The sequence below is a fragment of the Bos grunniens genome, chromosome 22 (genome assembly GCF_055505025.1).
Source record: "Bos grunniens cultivar Pamir isolate PY7600 chromosome 22, Bosgru_T2T1.0, whole genome shotgun sequence".
In the NCBI taxonomy this organism is placed as follows: domain Eukaryota; kingdom Metazoa; phylum Chordata; class Mammalia; order Artiodactyla; family Bovidae; genus Bos; species Bos grunniens.
In genome coordinates this window covers 51,131,965-51,149,813 of record NC_141186.1, presented here as the reverse complement: position 1 = coordinate 51,149,813, position 17,849 = coordinate 51,131,965, and the positions used below count along the sequence as shown (strand labels likewise).

At 48.1% G+C, this 17,849-nt stretch overlaps 3 protein-coding genes and 1 non-coding gene across 12 annotated transcripts in view; 1 reads left to right on the top strand and 3 right to left on the bottom strand.

The window, feature by feature from the left end:
- Positions 1-137, bottom strand: part of USP4 (ubiquitin specific peptidase 4) — a 39,687-nt gene extending 39,550 nt beyond the window's left edge. For all 8 annotated transcript variants that reach the window (XR_015151665.1, XR_015151666.1, XR_015151667.1 and 5 more), the window contains exon 1: positions 17-137. Coding sequence is in view for 2 of the 8 variants with exons in the window: in XM_086368050.1 (XP_086224176.1) it covers positions 17-117 (101 nt within the window). In the remaining 6 variants the exon portion in view is untranslated. The remainder of the gene's footprint in view (positions 1-16) is intronic.
- Positions 138-7,027: 6,890 nt separating this feature from the next.
- Positions 7,028-7,130, top strand: LOC147348514 (U6 spliceosomal RNA). Its single transcript, XR_015152030.1, has one exon. It is a non-coding gene; the product is annotated as a U6 spliceosomal RNA (small nuclear RNA).
- Positions 7,131-9,172: 2,042 nt separating this feature from the next.
- GPX1 (glutathione peroxidase 1) lies at positions 9,173-10,300 on the bottom strand. Its single transcript, XM_086368095.1, has 2 exons — positions 9,993-10,300; positions 9,173-9,731 (listed from the first exon to the last, which is right to left on the bottom strand). Exons 1-2 carry the CDS (start codon positions 10,251-10,253, stop codon positions 9,375-9,377), a joined length of 618 nt encoding a protein of 205 aa, XP_086224221.1. The 5' UTR covers positions 10,254-10,300; the 3' UTR covers positions 9,173-9,374.
- Positions 10,301-11,754: 1,454 nt separating this feature from the next.
- RHOA (ras homolog family member A) overlaps positions 11,755-17,849 on the bottom strand; it is a 49,915-nt gene continuing 43,820 nt past the window's right edge. For both annotated transcript variants that reach the window (XM_086368098.1, XM_086368099.1), the window contains 3 exons: positions 17,039-17,159; positions 13,174-13,304; positions 11,755-12,668 (listed from right to left, as the gene is read on the bottom strand). In XM_086368098.1, the coding sequence (XP_086224224.1) occupies positions 12,495-12,668; positions 13,174-13,304; positions 17,039-17,159 (426 nt within the window). In that variant the 3' untranslated portion in view covers positions 11,755-12,494. The remainder of the gene's footprint in view (positions 12,669-13,173; positions 13,305-17,038; positions 17,160-17,849) is intronic.

Below are 17,849 nucleotides of genomic sequence, written 5' to 3'. Positions count from 1 at the left end.
CGGGCCCGGCGCTCACCACTGCGCCCCTCGCTGGAGAGTGGTCCTCATCAAGGCCCCGAGCTCGGATTTCTGGGTCTCCGCATCCGGTCGCTCACGGTACCCTCCGCCTTCCGCCATCTCGTCCGCGGCCCCAGCCCAGCCGGCCCGGACATCCGCCTCGCGCACAGCGTGCTGTGGACCGCGCCCACGCGCGCACGCACGCACTCACGTGCGCGCACGCAAGCCTCTCCTCTTGCGGCGGCCGGGGCCGCCGGCCCGCCCCTTGCTTTCCCCCACCCCTAACGGCGCACCACCGCAACCCCCACCCGCCCCGGACTCCTCCGCGCGTGCGCAGTGGAGCCGGGAGCGGGGCCGGAAGAGGAGGCGGGCGTCGGGAAAGAGCTGCAGTGTTCTCAGCCAGGCAGGCGTCGCGGAGCCGGCGCCGTCCGGCACACCTTTTTGAGTCCAGCCCGGCGATCTCGAGGAGTCACACCACAGGCTCCACGACCCTTCGGGTACCTCTTCTGGCCTGCGGGGTTATCCTGGTCTTAAATCAACGCAGCGCCAGGTGCGAGGAGTCCTGAAACTAGATTTTCTTGTTTTCACTCCAGCCATTCCGCTTTCAGCGGAGACCTCAGGCGAGCCCTTATCTGCCCAAACGTGAACTCCTGATCCCTGTCCGGCAGGCGCTGCGGGAATATTCTCAATCATCTCTGTCTGAACCCCAGAATCACTTGGCCCAGGCCGAATTCCACAAGCCCTCCAATGAGCTACCTACTTTATCGGGCAGGCAAGCAGCCACAGGGGGGCGATAGCAACGGGGGTGGGAGGAGCGGTCAAGGTATATTCTCCACATCAGGTACCCAGGCTGCTGCTTTGTTGTTGCAACAAAGTGCAATAGCCTGAACACGTTATGGCTCCCACTCGACCGTGCCTACAAGAAACACAGCCCTCCTTCTGGAGGGCTAGACTATATGTGTCTAGCACCTCCTGCCCTCAGAAAAATTAGACAAATATGACTCAGTACCTGCCTTTATCCAGTAATCCCTTTTTTTTTTTTTAGTTCTGCCAGTTTATTGCTACCAACCCATCACCCTCCACCCTCATGCACACATGCTCAGTCATGTAACCCCATGGACTGCAGCCCGTCAAGCTCCTCTGTCCATGGACTTTTCCAGGCAAGAATACTGCAGTGGGTTGCCATTTCCTTCTCCAGATCCCCATTTTTTTATGCACCAGGGGCCTATTTCGTGGAAGAACTGTTTTCTTGAGGTGGGAGGCGGAGTGTTGGGTGGCCTTGGGGAAGATTCAAGCGCATTACATTTCTTGTGCCCTTTATTGTTTTTACACCAGCTCCACCTCAGACAGTCAGACATTAGATCGCAGAGGATGAAGACCCCTGCTTTACCCAATCTAATAGAGAAGAGGAGCTATTCCACAAATAAGCACCAAGTCAAGTAGTGTGTGATAAGCACCATTAAAGGGTATAAATCAAAGACTGAGACCCCAAGCTGTGAAACGGAGCCTTTCACTTGAGTACCTTTTGAGTGTGATCTTGAAAGCATAGAAATGATGGTGCATGTTAAAGGGGAGGAGACTAAAGGGGTTAAAGGAAATTTCTGGAACAAGCAGGGAAACTCATAGAGTGAAGATTAGGCCAGTTGAGCTGGACACAGACTACTGAAAGGGCCTGAGATCTCTGGCTAGAAGGGAGGCTGGTCCCATATATCCTACATACAGATATTGTAGGAGGTTTGAGAACAGAGAGAAATAGCTGAGGGTACTTTGCACAGAGGTACAGCCCACAGTAGGTCTGGTACAGCCCAGACCTACTAAGAACCCTTTGGAAAGACGTCTGTGAGGAAAGAGAAAAAACAGGTGCAGAAGAAAGAACTGGCCTGGTGAAGTTGAGGTAGGTCATTTGAACAGAATTACTACTTTTTTTAGGTTGAGTTTTGGCTAATTGAAATTAATATATTAAGCACTATCTGCTAACAGAGGCCCCTTGGCAGCTGGGTAGATAGTGGGGCAAGGTAATTTGGAATTAAAACTGCCTTGAGGGACTTCCTTTGTGGTCCCGTGGTTAAGACTTTGAACTCCCGATGTAGGGGGACCGGGTTCAATCCCTAATCAGGGAACTACATGCCACATGCCACAACTCGGACCCATAGCAGCCAAATAAATAAATAATAATTGTAAGAAATGCCTTGAATAACTACATAGCAGTTAATCCCATGTGCATAAGAATTACCATCAAATGATGATAATTCTACATCTCGATCTTGACACCCCCAAGTGCCTGTCTGTGGAAATTCTTTTAAATTGTTAAAGTTGTTAACAAACTAGAACCACTGCTTTTAGTCCTATTTATGGAAAATGAAAGCTGGGTTAATGGGCATGACTGAACCTACATTACAGTGTCTGCTTCCCTCTTCCTTTTTTAGCAGTTCCTCCTATACCATTTATGGCATGGGTCAGATTCTTAAGGAAGTAGGACAAGTCAGCACCACTAGAAAGGGGGACAAAACCTAATTATAAAAATGAAAACTTTGGAAAATCTTTTTTGAGCCTGGATCTCTTCAATGCTATTCAGTAGCTGTGAAAAAAAAAAAAAAAAAGTACACTAATTATGAGTAGTTCCTAAAAATTTATGTTCAAATAACCAAGTGTTGTAAGTTAAAATGCAGGGAATAAAGTGACATTTCATAAGCAGAAGATCACCATTGTTTCTAAAGTTTTCAAACTTTCATAGTGCGTTTGATTATTACACATTAAAAACAGAACTAGAAACCATGAACATTGGCGTGCATGTTCCTGCTATTGTGGGAGTGACCCACGGATTTGGGAGGGAAGGAGTTGAGTAATTCAACTCAGGACACACCCTGGCCCCAGGACTGGATTCTCTGTTGGGCCGTTTCCCCTAGGGGAGGGGTATAGGCCTGGTAGGCCCCTCTGTTGGCCCGGTAACCAAACCTCAGAACTGAACAACTCACCCATTGCCATGGGACCTTGGAGCACAACAACAGGAAGGAAAGCAGGAAAGGGAACTAGAGGGAACAGGCCTGACTGACTGGTCACATACCCGCGGTCTTGGATGGGGATGATCTAATTGAGGGTTTGTAATGTCTGGGTGTGTAAACTTTAAGCTTTATTTGGTTTCAAATCATAAAGTCCTTTCCTTGGCTGGTGCTATGGCTTACTCTAAACCTCCTCCCCAGTCACCCTTGGTCTACACCTGCCTAGCAGTCACAGAGCACGTGTGGCTGTATTCACAAATATTGAGCACCTTTGGATTAGAGGTGGCATCAGGAGAGAAGTATTTTTTGTTTCCTCCTTGCCTGTGCTTTTTTTTTTTTTGCCTGCTTTTTTAGCTTGCCTGGGGACAGTGAAAAAGAGAAAGGCTCTAGAGATACATTTTAGAAGACTTAAATGTCTTATCAGTGACACTATCACCTCTGTGGTATAAGGGGTAGATTTACTGGGGGAGGGTGATGTTTCCAGGGTGGCTCAGTGGTAAAGGATATGCCTGCCAGTACAGGAGATGTGGGAGACATGGGTTCCATCCCTGGGTTGAGAGGATCCCCTGGAAAAGGAAATGGTAACCCTCTCCAGTATTCTTGCCTGGAAAATTCCAAGGGCAGAGGAGCTTGGTGGGCTGCAGTCCATGGGGGTCACAAATCGCTGGACCCAACTGAGCAACTGAACACATACACCGAGGAAGGTAACAGAGGCAAAAAACTGAAGGAATCTCACAGAGGATGTGGGGTCATTTTTTCCCATGTTGGAGACTCATGCTGTTGCACAGATTCCATTCTGGTTATGCCCCTGTCAATAGGCAGCCCTGATTGGGCAAGGAAGGTGTTGCACCCTGGGCCTGGGTGTGGCAGTGCCTTCTCTTCCTGCTTGAATTCTGTTACCATCAATATCTGAACCTTAAAAAAGTATTTAGGTATTAATTGTGTGTGTTTGCCCTTTGCACAGAGCAAATTCTCAGTAGGCATTTCTTGGGTGAATGAATGAAAGAATTATCCAGATAGTAGTCATTTTTTCCTTTGAGTAATAGTCTATTATGTACTAACAGCCCCTACCCTCCAGGGGTTCACAGCCATCGTGGCTGGGGAAGATGTTTTCACGTGTAATTATAGTGCATTGTGTGATAAAAGTGCCGGGGGGGGGGAAGTGCTAGGGGAACATGAAGGGTGATGCTGTAGACACTTGCCTAGGAAGAAAATAATGTAATATAAGCAACTGGTGTAGGAAACAAAGGTATGCTTAACATCCCTCCTGGCCTCTGAGGATGCATAGTGAGTCTGCCAAGAAATCCTCAGGGGCCAGGGCTTCTTTATTTTTCATTTTTGGACAGACCAAAGAAAAGATATTATTCTTTTCTCTAAACAATTTAAGTCCATTTCTCATCTGGTCACCTTTTGTTTATTAGATGCCAGTTGAACCATATGTTAAGACTAAGAAGTAGAGGATATTTGCTGGATGATATGAGCCATTGGGCATTTAATGAGGGAAATTTCTGTGGAAATAAAATAACTACAAACCTTAAAAAAAAATTAAAAAAAATTTTTTTTAGAGAGCTTAGGAATAGGCTGTTTTATTTTATTTATTTTTTGAACCACGCCTTGGGGCATGTGGGATCTTAATTCTCTGATCAGTGATGGATCGAACCTACACCGCCTACATTGGAACAACAGAGTCTTAACCACTGGAGACCGCTAGGGAAGTCCCAGACCAGGGCTTCTTTAGATTCATACACAGGTACCCAGGCACAGTCACAAGCTGGGGACAGAGGCCGGGGCAACAGATAGGCAGGACTGTAGGACGCCATCCAAGGTGGGCTGCATGTGTGCCTGGATACTGCCTGACCCTAGGCAGTTGGATTAAGTGCGCCTGTTCTTGGGTCTCCTGTCTTGGCCTTGCTGGCCACGGCTACCCTAGACCTGGCAGGGGTGCTGGGAATAGGATTTCTGTCTGCAGGATGAATGACGGCAAGGCTGCTGGACCTCTGCCCAGTACATCACTGTCATGTCCTGTCAGTTTCAATGCTTCTGGATGCAACTTACAGAATGCCCACCACCAAGTGACCCACCTGGTGATTTTGTTTTTGCTTTTTCACGTGACAGGTCTGGAGTTGAGCTCTTGGGTAGGTCAAAGCTGAAGGATGTCCGATCTCAAGTCGGCTTCCCTGTTACCCTCAGGGCCAGGGCCCATGAGCCCTCACTCCTTGGGCAAGAACCTCTCTCATCTGAGCTCCCACTTCCCAGTCCAGCAGTTCCCGATGCCCAGTAACTTGCTGAGCAGCGCCAGCTGGGTTTTATTTTAGTGCCAGCACAGGTGTGTCACACCTCTATGAAAGCACGCTCTTCCAGCCTATTTGGTGACCATAGTAACAAAAACCTGCCAAATTTGGAGTACTGGACCTGGATCCCTGTTCAGTCTTTATAAATCCATGCCATGGATGGATTTATTTCTCCTGGGGAAATTGTTAGCCGGTATTTTTCACTCAGTATTACCCCAAAGTTAAAACTTATGAGAGGGACTTCCCTGGTGGTCCAGTGGTTAAGACTCTGTGCTTCCAATTCAGGGGACACAGGGTGGATCCCTAATCTGGGAACTAAGATCCTGCATGCTGCAGGGTGTGTTTCCCCCCCCCCAAAAAAAAAAAAAAATAAGAGAAAAGATTGATCAGGCCAGGAATGCCTCTCTGAAAATAAACTTGTTTTAAGTGTTGTCCGTTAAACTCCATGGAGACCGAAGAAGGAAGTCATCTGATAAAGGGCTAATTGTGCAAGAAGGGCCTGACCAAATGGGTTGTATCAGATTTTGTTTTTTCAGCTTTGCTGGGGTATAGTTGACAAATCTGTAAACTATTTACTATTTAAACTATTTACTGTGTACGTAATGGTGCAATATACACATACGTGATTTATCAGATTTAATGTTTAAAAAAAGTTTAAACTAGCCTTTCTGGAAGAGCTTCTGAAATGGAGGCTTCTGAACCTGTTGCATAACAGCAGGGCCCAGCCCTTCTCGGAAGACCTGTGGACTCAGTTCTGCTGCCCGCTCCCAGATCAGGCAGTGTCCCAGAGGCAGTACTACCTCAGGCAGACTTGCTGGGATTCCTTCACTTTTACTTGTTAATTCGAGCTGCTGATTCATAATGGGGTGGAGTGGGTACAGGTCCCAGCCAGTAGCAGTAGGGTGGTGTGTGTTTTCGGGGAAGAGGTCTAGTTTATGCGAAGAAAGATGAACCCTTAGTGGAGCTTTAAACTGAGTCTTCCTGAAAAAGAGAGAGTTGGAAAAGACAGTTAAAGGAGGCGGGCAACTTCCAAGTCTGAGGAGGAGTAGTCACCAGCCAGGCTGCGTCAGCTACATGGGGGGATCTCAGAAGTTCCTTTCTCTTAGAGCTCAAGGCATAAACTGAAGAAGAAAAAAAAGTAGGTGATGAGGGGTGAGTCACTGGGCACCCAGACTCTCACCCTCTGAGGTGAGACAAGTCATTCACAGATGTCATCAAGTCTTGGTTCTAAGAGGGGCACAGATAGGGTGGGGTCTAAATGGGCAATGGAACTTGGCCTTTGGTCACCTCAGAGGGGACTCAAAATCTGAGGTGGAGGGGATTTCCCTAGCAGTTTAGTGGTGAAGACTCCGTGCTTCCAATGCCAGGAACACAGGTTTCATCCCAGGTTGGGCAACTAAGATCCCACACGCTATGTGGAGCAGCCAAAAAGTAAAAAAAAAAAGCTGAGGTGGAGAGGCCTTGAAGCCAGAGGGAGGTGGTAGGCCTGTTGATGGAGGAAGAGGGAGCCAGAACAGTTACTGCCCTTAATGAACTAAGGGCAGACGGAGGGGGAGAACAGCAGCAAAGCTTTCTGCTTAGGGTTGGAAGAGAAGTTCTTCAGAGTTGATTCCAACACAGCAGGGACTTGAGTCACTGATGTGACCATGAACACTGGGACCCCAGAATCTCTGGACCACATTCTGGAGTGATAAACGAAGTATCTGGGTGCTTGTCTGTCCAAACAGAAGCTTCATTGCAATGCTCACTTCGGGAGCAGATATACTCCAATTGCAGTGATAAGAGATTAGCATGACCTCTGTGCAAGGATGACATACAAATTCGAGAAGCGGTCCGTATTTTAAAAAAAAAATTGAAAAAAATATAGAAGCAGCTTCACTGTGTATACCCCTGCAGAGTCCCTTGTGCAGTGATAGGAAGTGGCTCCAGATCTGTCTGTCTCAAGAGATTACTGACAGCAGGGACCACAGATAGAGGGGCTGGAACTGAGCCACACCTGGGAAATGGCAGCTGGCCTCCAAGATATGCCCGGCCCTGAGCCTGGCTTTGAAATTGCAACTGCTGGGCAGGGTCAGAGCAACCAACTGTGTACTCTGTTGACTACCTGAGTGGCAGCAACCAGTAAGCACAGCTTCAGAGCAGACAGAAGCGCTGGGTAGACCTATGCAAAGATCTAGCAGTGTTCTGGGGAAAGTTATGTCACATGAGCTACCAACTGTGTAAAGTAGACTTATATGGTCCTAACACCTGGAGAAGCTATTACCAAAAACAGGACTGGCTGCCTGATGGGCATAGAAGTACCTACTTCTTTTATGTCTGCACTAGATCTCAGTTGTGGCACATGGGATCCTTAGTTGTAGCACCTGGGTTCTAGTTCCCTGACCAGAGACTGTACACTGGCCCCCAAGTTGGGAGCTTGGAGTCTTAGCCACTGAAACACTAGGGAAGTCTCTGGCATCCAGAAGAAGAGTTTTACTGGGAGGTGACCTTACCTGGGAGGTCAATGGGCAAGGACTCAGGAGGCAAGACTCAAATCCGTGTCCCTAATCCAAAATCACTGCAAATGATGACTGCAGCCATGAAATTAAAAGACGCTTACTCCTTGAAGAAAAGTTATGACCAACCTAGACAGCATATTAAAAAGCAGAGACCTTACCTTGTCAACAAAGGTCTGTCTAGTCAAAGCTATGGTTTTTCCAGTAGTCATGTATGGATATGAGAGTTGGACTATAAAGAAAGCTGAGCGCAGAATTGATGCTTTTAAACTGTGGTGTTGGAGAACTCTTGAGAGTCCCTTGGACTGCAAGGAGATCCAACCAGTCCATCCTAAAGGAAATCAGTCCTGAATATTCACTGGAAGGACTGATGCTGAAGCTGAAACTCCAATACTTTGGCCACCTGATGCAAAGAACTGACTCATTGGAAAAGACCCTGATGCTGGGAAAGATTGAAGGTGGGAAGAGCAGGGGATGACAGAGGATGAGATGGCTGGATGGCATGACCAACTCGATGGACATGAGTTTGAGTAAACTCTGGCAGTTGGTGATGGACAGGGAGGCCTGGCATGCTGCAGTCCATGGGGTCGCAAAGAGTTGGACACCACTAAACTGAACTGAATCTGGAGTTTGATCAAACTTTATTGAGTTAGGGGAGGATGGGTTAGTATGCAGAAGCGCTAGTGTGGCAGGTTTTGATTGGAGGGCATTAGAACTTGGCCATTTAAGGTATGGTCTTCCTGGACAATGGACCTTTCACTTTTCAAAGTGTTCAGGTTATGGTTATGTCCAGGTTCTTTTGATTCTATGTCAGGGAGGAGGGGTGGAGGTGGAGAAACTTTGATTTCAGGCATTATTAGAGGTTAAAAATTTTCTCCTCTGCACACGCTCTGGGCTGCATTTGTGGTTTTGTTCTGTTGTCTCTGAAGAACAACTCACTATCTTGGTATCAACAGAGGAGGGCCAGTTTGGGCTGGCTCTGCAGTTACAAGGCCACAAACTAAACAAATGTGAATGGCAGCTCAGGGTGTTATTTGTGAAGGTCATTTTGAGCTGAACAGATACTCAGAAAGGAGAGGCATAACTCCAGGGAGGGGGTTAGGCAGTTTCAGCCCTTGACTCATCTTCCTCTTTTTTAAATAAAGACTTTCTTTTGTAACAGGGCCTCAGGATGGCCTTGCTGAATGTCTTGGCAGAGGGAGAAACACTGGGAGAGAAGCCTGGATTCCCACAAAGGAAAGAGTGGATTCCACTGCAGACAAAGTGTTGGAATATTCATGTTTGGCTAGGTAAGGCCAGCTAAGAAATGGGGGCTTAAGCTCCCAGCCCTAGGACAATGAGATTAGTAGGAAAGGTGTCCCCCACTGACAATGACACAGGACACACACAGTTCTGCTCACATCTGGCACTTTATTCATGAGGAGCTGTGGTCTGGGAAAGGGGAGGCTGGGATGGATAGGACCAGCGCCCACCTCAGGGGATTTTCCTGGACATCAGGCATTCCTCCACGTAGGTTTAGAGGGAACACCTTCATGGGCAAAATCCCTGGAGAGCAGCGCTGACCGCCAAGCAGCAAGGGTGGGAGGGGCACCCTAGGCAGAGGCCCCCTGGGACAGCAGGGTTTCAATGTCAGGCTCGATGTCGATGGTCAGAAAGCGGCGGCTGTACCTGCGCACGGGCACACCGTCTGGGCCCACCAGGAACTTCTCGAAGTTCCAGGAGACGTCGTTGCGGCACACCGGGGACCAGGTGATGAACTTAGGGTCGGTCATGAGAGCAGTGGCGTCGTCACTTGGCGTGGGCAGAACCTCCCGAAGGAAGGCGAAGAGCGGATGCGCCTTCTCGCCATTCACCTCGCACTTTTCGAAGAGCATAAAGTTGGGCTCGAACCCGCCGCCTGGTCGGACGTACTTCAGGCAATTCAGGATCTCCTCGTTCTTGGCGTTTTCCTGCGAGAGGGGAGAGCAGCTGGGAACCAGGGCTGCGAGGGGGAAGGGAAGCCTAACCGCAAACCTGGAGTTTTCCATGAGTCACCCGACTGTGACCTTTGTTGCGTAACTCCAGGGTGGATTTGAACCTCAGCCGGGAAAAGCGTCGGAGTGCTGCGAGGCGAAGGCCCGCCTCTCCGCGCCCTGGGACCCGGCGGAGCACCAGCGGGCGCTCCTAACCCGGGTAGCACGCCCACCCCCGCTCCGCCCGGTTAGGCGCACCTGATGCCCAAACTGGTTGCAGGGGAAGCCGAGCACGACCAGGCCCCGGGGTCCAAGGCGCCGCTGCAGGTCATTCATCTGGGTGTAGTCCCGCACCGTTGTGCCTCAGAGCGATGCTACGTTCTCAATGAGCAGCACCTTGCCCCGCAGGGAGGACAGGTTGAAGGGCTCCCCGCCGGCCAGAGGGCGCGCGGAGAAGGCGTACACTGTGCGCGGGGCTGCCGCCGCCAGGGCGGCCGCCGAGCGCTGAGCGGCGCACATGGTATCCGTTCCCGAATCGAGAGGAGAGCGCCGCGGACTTGAAGAACAAGGGGGTCGGGAAGCGCCTGCTTTTAAAAGGCGGGCGACCGGGGGGGTCACGTGGTGCAGGCACTTTTCCGGCCGCGGCTCCTCCCTGCCTGGGTCCCGCCTCATCCGGCCTCCGGCCCCCAGCTGCGGGCCCACGGGGCGGGAGGGTGCGGCCGTGCCGGATGCGGACACCGCCCAGACCGTGCGGCGGCGCGGGCGCGTTTGGTCCAACCCAGGGAGTGCAGCGCGGGCACTGCGGTAGTGGCCCGAATGATTCCCGCCCAGGGCCCAGACGGGCTCCGGATTCTTTCTCAGTGGTTCTTCAGGGATTGGACCTGGCCCCGGGAGGGTGACCAGCAACAGGAGCGTGTGCTGTCTGTGGCTGCACAGCCCACCCCACCTGTGCTGTATCACTACTCCTGAAGAACGAGCCCTATTGGCAGGCGCGGGGATGGTGCAGTTGGCGGCGTCTGGGAACTTTGAAGGTTAAATTGCAGGAGGGTGGGCAGTGCTGCGGAGAAGGGGGCAGGCAGTCAGGGATGGGACTGCAAAAGCCAGCTTTCTCCTAACCTTGCATTCTGGCGCTACCCTAGACTGTGCTCTCATCCTAGCCTCCGGTTTCCCGCCTACTTTGACACCCCCAGCGCAGCACTGCCTTTACACAGGGTTTCTGGGGTCACTGTTAAGGCCCTGCTCCAGACTCCTGGAGGGGAGCCCAAAAGCATGCAGGGCCAAGGAGACTGAAGTGGATTTCAGACCATCCTCGTACCTAGTCAACTTCATCTGGAGCTCAGGCTTGCCAGTAAAAGACACTGAGAATGGACAGGTAGTAAGAAGAGTAAAGTATCACACTCCTGAGATTTGTATGGAAGAATGACTGCTTGGAATACCTCCTACTCCTCAGTAGGCTGTATTCCCTACTCCACCCGCCTCTGAACTTGAACGTGACAAAATACTCATTCCCACCTCCTTGGCTGAAGTCAGGTTAGTGCCGGTTTGGGGGAGTGGGTGGGCAAGCTGGTACTTTGCCCCCTGAAGGAAAGGTGAGCTAGGCAGAATTCATCCTCCCACTCCCAGCCCTGGAGAGAGCAACACAAACACCAGGATACAGGAAGTTTAGAAAACTGCCTTTATTCTATTAGTAGTTGGAAAAATTAACTGGTACAGAAAAAAAGTTTAGTCAGCTGGAGAGGAGAGAGAAACTGAGGGCCGCCCAAGAGAACTGGCGGCTCCTCTGGGAGGGAACCTGGATACAGTGAGAAGAAAGAGCACTGTGAACTACAGAGCCAGACCCTGCAGTCCAGGTGAGACAGGTTATGCCACCTTCTGAGTGTCTAAGTGCCTCAAGCAGAAGACTGAATTCTTACTTACTTAGCCCAGCTCTGGGGAAGGGGGTACTGGAACATGTGGGGCCGAAATGGGGGGACATGGCCATCTTTTATCCGAGAAACTGACAAAACGGGAATTTAAAAAATGAATTTTCCATCTGACTTTATTTTCAAATACACTTTCTTTAAAAAAAAAAAAAAAAAAAAAACCAATACACTTTCTGTGAAGATGACAAATATCAGTATTAGGAAATCCAATTATACAAAAAATACTACATCTAGTCTGGGGTAGATATATTTATTTTTGGTAACATACATTAAGCGGCACTAATTACACAGTAACTATAAGGTAACTAACATGAAACCACAGAACTGTAACTTTACCACAGCTGCGTGGATTTGGGCCTTTCTGGCTGAGCACATTTTCAAAAAACTGGATAGCCACCCAGAGCTATGCCAATGAAATCTGTTAAAAGGAGTAAAGCTCTGAAGTGGTGACTCACCAGAGTACCTTGCAGCTGATAGATGACAGACAGGACATGTTAGTTATAAAGTAGTTACAGCCTAATTCACAAAAGTTACCAATGGTTTCTCTTTCTAGAAAGAAGCAAGAAGTTAAGAAATTCCTTGAATTAGCGCCTGGTGTGTCAGGTGGGAGTGCAGAGGAGGGCTGTTAAGAGCAGTGTCAGAAGGACCCTGGTGGGTCAGGTGGGTTGGACATCATTAATAATCATGGTTGGCTTCTAAATACTGGTAGCAAGATGACTTCTGATTTGTAATCTTAGGTAAATTATAGATAAATGAAAAAGGCCAGTAATCATACACTAAGATTAATAAACAGCACTTCAAAATTAACCGCATGAGGGCTGTGCTTGCAGCAGGGGTTTCACAAGACAAGGCACCCAGATTTTTTCTTCCCACGTCTGGCTTGCAGAGCAGCTCTCGTGGCCATTTCAAAAACCTCCCTCACTCCATCTTTGGTCTTTGCTGAACACTCCATGTACCCAAAAGCACCAATCCTGTTTGCCATATCTCTGCCTTCTTCGGGTTTTACTGGCTCCTAGCAAAGAGAAGAGAGCACTTTAGTTAACAGTGTTACATATAGTAAGTAGGTGCAGAGCATTTTAACTCCGCTAAAAGACTTCAGAAGCCAAGGTGTCAGCCCCATCACTTTTAAAAGGCTATTAGGGGCTCTCTGTTTGGACTCCCAGGTTGCCTGATCCTTCAGTTGCCACCAATTTATCTCTAGCCTCATGTATACGAAGGTAATAACTGGACAGGGAGACTGAGAGCCTGATAAAGCTCCTGCATCTGACACACTGACTACTGCTGTGATGGTCCCTTCTCAGGGAGGCAATCTGCACGAGAGAGGTCCCATCTTACAGGACTAGGGAGCCTTAGGGACCCTCTGTGCAGGCCCCAGTCCATGAGGCACAGACAGAGGCTTCTGGGACTCTCTCTGAAACAGCCTGGCCTATGTGGGTTTCTGCCTCGTTCCCTGAATCTCCCATCGTGGGTCCAGGGTCCCCAATGCTACAGAAGACAGAGCCCCACCCCAGACCCACCTGCTTCATCTTGGCCAGCTCCCGCCTTGTGTGCTCGTCGTTTCGAAGATCCTTCTTGTTCCCAACCAGGATGATGGGCACGTTGGGACAGAAATGCTTGACTTCCGGAGTCCATTTTTCTGGTATGTTTTCTGAAAGCAGCAAAATACACATAATTATCTTGAAGAATCTCCAGAAGCCCTAGTTAAATTGTGAAGAAACTTCAGAATCATGCTGGACATATAATGGAATTTCACTAGTTTCAAAACCATGAAAAAGGCAAAATCTAACCCCCTTTCTCTTAAGCACAGAATCACCAGCTTTTCTCAGTCATACCAAGGAGCTCATCTCCTGCAGGTGGTGCCAGGTGAAGGCTACAGAGGAGCAAAGGATTCAGAACACGGGGTGGCTCCACAACGGTGCCCCCTGCCCCACCGGCCAGCCATCCACGTCACTGTTGGATGATTCTGACCACAGCTTACAGGAGTCCCCATTCTACGGCTGTGGCTACAGCTAGCCCAGGGTTCACACACTTTCTCTACACCTTACTCATGGGCCTTCAGAATGACCTACCCTTGGGTTACTGGAATTTCAAAGGGCTTCAGTGGCTTCTGAAAATGAATCATGACCAGTTGCAGCTTCTTGCCAATACTAATTTAGATAAGGTGGCCTGAGTTCAACCTCCCACACCCACCACCTTGAGCATCTCAGAGTCAGGGATGACGTTACAAAATGGAGATAACTAAGACTCCACATGAGGTTATTCTGATTCAATGTGTACAGCATACTTAGTATGATGATCATTTAAATGGTACTGAACATAATTTGGCACTATGTTTTAGGCGTAAACTGTTCACTCTATGACTTCAACACCAAAAGGCAGGAGTTACAATATGGAAAGATGCCCTGCCTTCTGGCTAGAATGTAGAGAAATTATATGAGTAAGGTCAGAAAACTCAATTCAATGCTCCACTCCTCAGCCCACAAGACAGATACTTTCCTCCTTTGCTAGAGCAGCTACAGCAGCTACAGTCAATCACTAATGTTACAACTTAAAACTCAAAGCCTTATTCTAGAACAAAGGGTTCCTTAAGAACCGCAGAGCAATAAAGACACAAGGGCCAGCATATCTGACACTGAAGCCCAACAGCCTGGGTGGTCAATCTTGCTCCTGGCTCTGCACCCTGTGGTCAGTTTTCAGTGAAGCTGCAACAGTGATCACTTTAAAGAGTAGGTGAGATCACACACATCTCTCTTGTGTTCAAACCATCTGAGAGTTCCCATCTCTCTCATGATCAAAGGAGAGGTCCACACCATTAACCACATGGCTCTGCAACCCTCGCTCTCTGTACAGCACAGCACACTGGACTCCTTCCTTCCACCTGGGGAGTCTTTTGTTGGCCTCTCTCACCTATGCTCAGAGGTCTCCTTTTCAGTGAGGCTCCTGACCAGCAGCATGTGGTCATCTTCTAACACTACATACTACCACAGCCTATTCCATTTCCACCACCATGAATGTTATTTGTAACCTTTCCTGCTATCAGATTTAGATTTTGGCTCTTCTGTCTCCATCTAGAATATAGGTTCTATAAGTAGGTGCTCAATAATTATTTGCTAAACATACAAAATTATTACTCTAATAGTCTCCCCACCTCCAGAATACAGGACATGTAAAATAAAATGAACTGCCTCTCTTATGTTCACTTTTCATGAATAATTTTAAAATTTAATTTTTTTACCTTTTAATTCAGTAATGGCAATCACCTATAATTGCTCCTACCCTCAAAGTAATCTGATCATATCAGGACACATCACTTTACACAGATTTACAGTGGAGTGCTTTGGATGTCCTTGTGAATTCCATTAATTCTTATCTAGATCCAGAGTCTACTTTTATAAGTCAAGTTTTACTGGAACAGAGCCAAGCTCATTCATGGATATATTTTTTATGACTGCTTTTGTGTTACAACAGTATAGCTGAGTAGTTATGGCAAATTCAGGAAATGCAACAAGAGAACACACGGCTGACAAGCCTAAACTATTTACTATTTGGCCTTTTACACAGGATCGGCCAGCAACAGGGCTGAAACCTGCACACCAACATTCTGATTGCTGATCAAACTTGTTATTCTATACCCAGACTCTGGGCTATGGTCTAACATCCAACCATACATAAAAAGCAAACTGCAATGTTTGGTTGACATTAGCTTTTCATTTTCTTGATATAAACTTTGAGTTCCCAAGACACATTTTACCGGGGCAAACTACCAGTGGAATTCTCTGCTACTCCCTAGCCAAAATGAGAGAACTTTTAAAAGGCCCTTGGCAAAACTAAGGTAACTCAGGTCAGCAAAGGGGCCCTACCTACCTATGATACTCCTGCCAAGACCACCAGTGAAGGCACAGCATCAGCCCCACCCCACCCCCAGGTGTATCCTGAGAGGGAGCTCAATCTCCCTCTGCTTTCTACCTCTGTGTTCCTCCCTAGAACCTGCTCTCTGGGTGAGGGGATAGCAAAAAACAAGTCATAGTAAACAGACAAGAGGTCAAAAGCAGAAGATTTCTTGAGACCAGGAGATATACAGTGTTCAAAAAAAAAAGTAAGACAGAATAAGAGTAATATTTTGCTCTGAAGGTACTCTTGTCCCTCAAGGATTATACCCTGGATGAGGTGGCAAAGGGTGCACACTCCTCATTCCTACAGGATTTAGGCAAAGTTCATCATGTGTGTGTTTCAATGGAAGGTGTCCATTTTCTCTCTAAAGTTCAGCCTCAAGGGCCTCCGCAGAGTCCCACCAAAGGAAGCCAGATTAATTTGAAAACCGAAACTAAAACACAACTGTTGAACCAAAGTGAGACAATGGCAGGCAGTACCCACAGTCTCAGTCCTGGGAAGTATCACACAGGAGGCTCCATCTCAACTTGGTTCCTTGGGCTGCATGACGCTGAGCAAACGGATCTAAGTCTCAGAGCACCCCTCAGTATTGTCATTTACGTGAGTACAAGCAGGACACACAAAGAGTCACTCCACCCTAACCCTGCAGGAACAGCCCAGGCTACCAGCCAGCCCTCAACTGTCATCTGTGGTAATAATGACAGTGTCTTTGCCCCATCCACTGCCCTGTTAAAACAGGGCACCACAGCACCGAGCAAGACGTTTTATCATCTTTAGTACAAACCGAAAGCAAGTTCTGTTTCAGGCCCCGGTGCTGTTTTGCAGAGTAAGAGATCAGCATCTTTCACACATTTTTTTTTTCTTTGGAGGAAAGCAGCTTCTGTAACATGTGACCAACTGAGCCAGTGTAATGTCAGGTTTAAGTCTCTATCCACTAGCTGAGGGGCTTTATATAAAAAAGGGCTAAAGCAGGGGTTTAAAAACACCACTAGGAATCAGCAAATCATCAGTCTAGATGTTGGGAGGCAGCAGGCTCAACATTAAGTACTGAAAAAAGATGTGGACACCCAAAAAAAGCCTTCCCCAAATCTCAGTCCAGAAAATAGCTTTGGGGAATGCCCTGGATATCCAGTGGTTAGGACTCCGTGCTTTCACTGCTGAGGGCACAGGTTCAATGCCCTGGTCAGAGCATGCTGCATGCCCACCCCCAACCCCTGTCCCCTTTAAAAAAAGAAAGGAGGGCAAAAAATAGCTTTCTATTGGAACCCACCTACTTTACAAGGTGAACATGGCAGTCAAGGGAGACCAAAGCTGAAAAGGGATTCAGGGCTCAGGGTCTACAGTCCTGAGACTCTAGGACTCTGGCCACTTATGATCTCCTCTGAAACTCATGTATGCTTTTCAGCCACTTGATGTCCAGAAAGGACCTGAGAAACCAAAAACTGACCACCACACAGGCAGTGACAAACGTCAGGCTGCAGGGCTACTCACCTAAACTATCAGGGCTATCAATGGAGAAACACATCAGTATAACGTCGGTATCCGGGTAGGAGAGAGGCCTCAAGCGATCATAATCTTCCTGCCCAGCTGTGTCCCATAAAGCCAACTCTACCTATGACAGGAAAAATGAACATAAGAGTGCAGGTTAATCCCACTACTTACTTTCAGAAGAAGTGAAACCACTGTACCTTCAAATGATAGACTGTCCACATAGTAAAATACAAAAATGGTCAGTTTTATTAGTGTCAAGTCAAAAGTAATTTTGTAGCTTATAAGTACTTATAAGTACACAAATAACATTCTACAGAGGAAAGAAAGTGAATGAACCATCCCACCAGGTATACAAGGCAAGACAGGGAAAAACCAGAACAAGTAACTTTTCTTAATACAGTCTCACTCAACCATTTCCTTACCTTGTCTCATCACTCTGCTCCAATGAGGAAACAAGATTGTATCTGAATTGATGGATAAGAAAAGTGACTGTCCTGGGTGTTGGGCAAGGTCTGAGCTGACAGGAAAGGCCTATGGCTCTGCTTTTACTGCTCAAAAAAAATGTCTCAATGAAAGCATCATATAGGTAGGGGGTACTCCTTTCACCTTGGGAACCTGTTCACTTTCCAGTGGGAGGAGGGCAGACACCTGGACTTGGACAGGATCCACCACCCCCACGCCTGTCAGAGACTGTACTCAGCCCAGTCACTTCTTACAGTCACAGTGGTTTTTAGCTCTTGTGGCCCAAGGAGTTCTCCCTCCAATGCCTCGAGTAGCCTTCTCCTCCTAACACCTTCAGAGTGTTCAGTAT